This window comes from Myotis davidii, unplaced genomic scaffold (assembly GCF_000327345.1).
Source record: "Myotis davidii unplaced genomic scaffold, ASM32734v1 scaffold710, whole genome shotgun sequence".
Classification (NCBI taxonomy): domain Eukaryota; kingdom Metazoa; phylum Chordata; class Mammalia; order Chiroptera; family Vespertilionidae; genus Myotis; species Myotis davidii.
The window spans coordinates 2009-7838 of NW_006284328.1; the positions used below are offsets into that span (position 1 = coordinate 2009).

General features: G+C 43.4%; 1 protein-coding gene across 1 annotated transcript in view; it reads right to left on the reverse strand.

Annotated features, from left to right (window-relative positions):
- Positions 1–5302: 5302 nt before the first annotated feature.
- C4BPA (complement component 4 binding protein, alpha) overlaps positions 5303–5830 on the reverse strand; it is a 16144-nt gene continuing 15616 nt past the window's right edge. The window contains exon 11 of the mRNA XM_006754411.2: positions 5303–5698. Coding sequence (XP_006754474.1) covers positions 5537–5698 — 162 coding nt within the window. The 3' untranslated portion in view covers positions 5303–5536. The remainder of the gene's footprint in view (positions 5699–5830) is intronic.

The following is a 5830-nucleotide window of genomic DNA, read 5'->3' on the forward strand; positions in this document are numbered from 1 at the left end:
CAGTTGTTCTGCAGATCAATTTAAATTAGCCCCCTGGGTGGTTCCAGGGCTCTGCATCACCAAAGGGTGGGGCAGCGAGCGGCTGGAGACGGGGGATTGCCCGGGGCAGGTGCTGGGCGGAGCCAGGGCGGGGGCGCTGGCGTCACTGGCCCCTGGGGACCCTTAGCCATGGACCAGGGGTCCTGGGCCTGGAGACCAGCTCCAAGCTACCCCAAATCCAACATTTTTTTATGCCATGATATCCATGTTCAGGGAATATGCATAGAGATATCTTTATTACGAAAATGAATTTTCTTAGGTAAAAACAAATCTAGCACAAGAGGAAAAAATATTTTGCTTAAAGGCCATGTCCAGTTAGATAATATAACAACAAATTAATTTCCATAACAACAGATCTTCAAAAGTTCTCTCAAATCCTTTTACTTCATCTGTAAAAAATTTTCTACATTTCAACAACAATGTCTTACATTTATGTAATGGTTTATAATTCTTCAAGTGTCCTATATTTGACTCTAGAAAAGTTACTATTAGTGATAATAGACAATATTTCTGCTTTGCTGATAGAATTCCCCGCCCCCCACTCCAAGGAAACACTAAGATTGTAAATGGCATAATTAACTTCTTTAGAAAGTAAATGTATTGTGAACATTTTGGAGCATTGAAATGTAAGAAATTGATTTGAAAATTAAAGATTATTCCTTGCTAAAGCAGCCTCACAAGAATTTTTACATATCAACACAATTATTCTAGACATAATAACTGCCTCTATCTAGAAGAATTTCTTTTATATTTTAAAATTCTTCATTTTACTAATAACGTAGTTCATCTTGCCCTTTCAAAAAGATTATAAATTACCACCACTTGACATTTGATGAACTGTTGTTTGGCATTTTTCTTTATATCTTAGAGAAACTACCTCCTTTCCCCAATAACCACTGTACTCACCACACAGGCCTGAGGGGCACAGCAGTAGGGTCAAGACCCCCAGGTGGTACAGGGCTGGGAGAATGCCCTGCAACTTGGGGGGCATGGTGCAGAGTCTCAGAGGTGCCACACTGGGCTCAGCTCTCTTAGACACCTCGAATCAAAATGAAGAAATGTTCTGTAAGTAACCGTGAAAATGGTGCCTAAACTAAGGAACTCGGCCTTGACAAAGGCCCAGCACTGTGTCACGAAAAAGGGGAGGGGCATGGGGAGTGACTAGGAGACCAGGTGCTGAGCTCAGCTCTGTCAGGGTGAGCTGATAAGGTCTGGGAAGAAGAGTCTGGAGCTTGATGCAAGAGCCCTGTGGGGTTCTGTGCATATTGACTATTGTAACCCCAAGACTTCATTGCTGTTGGGATGGTAACGGTAATGAGTTTGTTTCTGGACATATGATTCCTCTCTGAGTAAATGAAGGCAGAAGGCGCCAGGATTGCAGGGCCTGATGCACAGGGTATGTGGTGGGCTCTCCAGGAATTACAAGGCAGAGTATGAGGGAAAGGAAACTGTCTGAGAAACAGTCCTTGTCCAGGAAAGTGGTTTCTTCCATTTGGGGTATGAATTGCTAATAGAATCAAGTTTTTTAATGTAGAAATTTAAATTTCTTTCTTGGTAGCCTATGGTCTACCAAGAACACACTAATATGAGTCTGTGAGAAAATACTCAAGAATCTAGTCCAAACAATAATTATTCTTCCAGATTATTGCCTAAATTGTCTCCTTCAATGGGACAAATGAGGCTACCAACCTGGATTCCATATGTTGCCCACCAGCTGTGGATATCTGTGCTTAGATTGTTGCCTCAAACAAAAGAGTAAGCTCTGGAAATTGTCCTAAAGGGACCTTCACTACTCAGCTGAACTGGAATGACTACCACTTGCTTATCTCTCCAAAATGCTTCTCTCTCAAAAATAAATGAGAAGAATTACCACATATAACTGAGGGAAACTCTTTGGAATGCTGAGGAAAGCACAAATAAATGTCAACTTCCTAGAGATCAAGGAAAACAAAGCCACCAAATGGCTACTTCCTTTACAAAGAGGAATCACAACAAAGTGAAGTGATTTAAAGGATTAACCAGAAGCCTGCTTTTAATCTTTCAGCAGGTAGGGTACCTGAACTTTATATAAATTATCATAATTAATCTTCAAAAAACCCTAGGACATAGTTTTTACCTTCCTCATTGCATAAATGAGGAAACCAGTTTAGATAGAAAAAGTAACCTTCCCTCAAACCTCTTAGATCAGCGGTGGACAAACTACAGCCCGAAGGCCGGATCCGGCCCATTTGAAATGAATAAAACTATTGAAAAAAAAGACCGTACCCTTTTGTGTAATGATGTTTACTTTGAATTTATATTAGTTCACACAAACACTCCATCCATGCTTTTGTTCCCGCCCTCCGGTCCAGTTTAAGAACCCATTGTGGCCCTCAAGTCAAAAAGTTTGCCCACCCCTGTCTTAGATAGTTAGTAGCAACCAGGTAGGTCAAATTCTGAGCCCAAGACTGATTTTATAATACAGGCTTTTCTTTATACGAAAATAATTTCCACTTTTGGGGCAGTATTGGCTTCCTGTAAGAACAATGAATCAGCCATTTGGGAGTAAATCAACACTGTTGGGCCTTCCCGATGGAATGTCCACCAACAGAAGCTATTGGTGGTGTAGTTAATGGCATAGATCGGGACCTTCTCCAGAGAATGTGCTGAAATGGCAGGAACCTCCTCATCCTAATACTTTGGAAGTTATACCCCAGCCCACAGGGGCAACCAATGCCCGACTAATATTGGGACACAAAAGCCCTGATTCCTTGCCTCAAGTCTTGATCATTCTGTGTTCCAAGCCGACATGGCCATGGATGAACCTGAGAGGGGGCGGAGAAGGATAAAGAAAAGACACTCAAGAGAAGAAAGCTGGGTCTGGGTGGGACGCTGCCCTCTCTGATGGAGAGAGAGCATCACAGTCTACAAGTGAATCTTTATTTTATGGCCAGATTCCAAGAGGCAAAGTAAGGGCGGGGTTACAACAGTCTCCTGGGTTTCAAATTTAATCAATTACATGCACCTGATCAAGTTTTGTTTATTGCTGCACCTCCCACAGCCTATATCACTTAGCCACGGGGGACCACAGGTTCGGACCACAAACTATAGCCTTTGGCGATAATTGTGCTGGTCCTTACATGTGGCTTTACCAGGGGAGGATCCTGCCCTCTCATTAGTCCCAGGCTTGAACCTGTCCAAATGCTGTAGCCACTCGCCACCTTCTGTGAGGCAATTTATATGCTAGAGCTCACCATGGATCAAGTGAAGGCTACACTAGCTGAGAACACATCCTTGCTCAGCTCCTTTGCTCCCCTACCATGCTACTTCATTGCCTTACATTGTGTGTGTGTGTTTGTGTGTCTGTGTGTGTGTGTGTGTTTCCTGATGAGCACACTATCAAAAGTTTAGATACATCTACATTCATTCTGGAGAAACTGACTGAAGACAGTTTGTACCACAAGTGGACCTTAAAGGCTGACTCTAAGAATCAGATTCTAGACTTGGATCACCCACCAGCCAACTGGCAATCACTGGTTATGGGTGAATATTGACAGTCCTGCTTGCTGTAGCATTGCAGCTATGAACATGTTCACCTGGAAAGTGCCATGGGATGTAGAAGGAAGGAGGTGCATTGGCTAGTGCAATGCCTCGGACACTTGAGAGGGGCAGTGGGAATGGCAATAATGGCTGTGAAACTGGGTGACTGGGTACCATTAATACAGACTCAGTGCCCCTTCGCTGAAATAATGAGAGATCAAAGCAATCAATCACAATTTAAATCCAAGTGTGAAAGACAGAAGGTGTCCTCTGTCAATATTTAAAGGAAGTTTGTCTCGGGTGGCTGGGAAGCTAAACTAAGGCCATACTCAGGATATAATCTTAAAAGGCCAACAAATTATCCAAGTATTTGGATAAAAAAACTTTCAAATATGAGAGAAGAACTCAGTATTTTACTTTCTATGAGGAAATACATGAAGAAAGAGGAGAACATGAGTTCAAAAACCAAAGGCAGACAGCACAGGAAAGCAAGTACACAGACAGGAAAACCTCCACTGCATGTCCAAGTGTGTGGCAGACACTGGCAAATTCCTGTCAAGATCACTAGGGCCCTCTCACTTTGGCACACTCTGGACCACTTCCAACCCCAGGGACTGCTTTGTCTGTCCATATCTCTACCCTGGAGGTTACTTCACACAGTCCCATAGGTGCCATTGGGCACCAATGTCAGTGTGGTCAGGAGCATTCCTAGCTGGTCTGCAGTGTGGGTCAGATGTCCTGAGAGCAAGACCTATTGGCTAATTACCATTGTTCTTCATTCTCCAGAGGACAAATCATAGTTGGGTTCCACACACATTCAGAGGGCAGACAGCATAACTGAGCTCCTGTCAGCTACAGCAATAATAATCCCCTCAGCACTATTCCTCTTTAGGCGGCCCTCCCTTCTGCATCTAAGTAACTACCCACCCTCCGTGCTTTCCGAGGCCACCTCTCAGGGGAAATACTGGTAAGTACTCACAAATCCTTGCTTCAAGGGAAACTCAAAATAAACATGAAGCAAAAGGAATTCCTCATAGGAAGAGCAAGTAACGGCATTCAACACCAAGGATAGATACCTCCCAGTAACGGGGTCTCCCTAACAGTCCAAGCCCCTCTATGAGACCTGTAATTTACTGAAAACATGCTCTACACCATTGCCTCTTCAGAGTATGTTTGGGAAAATTAAGCAAAAGAGGCCAATGTTAACCATAAGGTACTGTGAAAAGCGATTCACATGGGGTGTCTCCTTGTGTGTGGGATAGTTGCTCAAGGCTTTTTATTTGTCTATTAGAGAAAATGAGAACCAGATCAGATGCAGGACTTGCGAATGCACAGGGGGCTGCCACGTGGGCTTCACATTCACCGAGTTTTCAGAGTTTGATCTCTGAGGATGAGATAAGTGGGTCAGACACAACATAAATGCCTTCGTATAAAACCAAAGTCAAGAGGCAGCCTTAGCAAGTCAGAGACGATGCACTTGGGAGTTTAGAAAGGCCACAAATCTCTGCCAACAGGAGAGAGTGGACAAGACTTTGGGGCTTGATGACATTTAATCTAAACACTGAGGAACTGGTGATTTGCCCATGGGGAACATGGAGTGAGGGAATCCAGGGTAATATAACTGATGGGAACCCAAGTCTATAAGCAAGACCCATACAATACAATTAATGTAAATTATGTAAATTCATTTTGGGGTTTGTATATGGACCTCATTTCACAAAGTCTCAATGACCACAAAGACAAAAACTGTAATAGTAAATTTTTAATGGAAAAATGTGCACTTTGTGTCCACAAAAAGCAAAAATGTGAGCCATAAGATTATCAACAATTCTATAATCTCAGAGCACTAGCAAATAAAAGGCAAATTACCATTTTTAGGTATTCATTACAATGCAAAAGAATGGCAGAGTTCTAAACTAAAGTGACCATATTGAATGGAAGGCAGCAGCGCACCTTCGGGGAAAAATCAGAGTGGTGACTACAGAATGGATTTCTTTGCCTTGTCCCTCTGCTGTTCCAGGAGGTCAATCTCCAAAGACAATTTATACAGCTCCAGGGCCATCTTCACATCCTCCACGCTAGAGAGACACTGCATGAGCTTTCTGCCTGCTATCACTTGCTCACAGCCTGCAGGGAACACCTAAAAGAGAAACAGGTGGTGAGTGGTTGGGAGGCTTCTCTGAGATCCTGACAATGCAGCACAGAAGGTCAGGTCCAAGACCAGCCCCAGCGTTGATGGGAGAGCAGGACAACCAGAGGCCTCCTGGCCCCA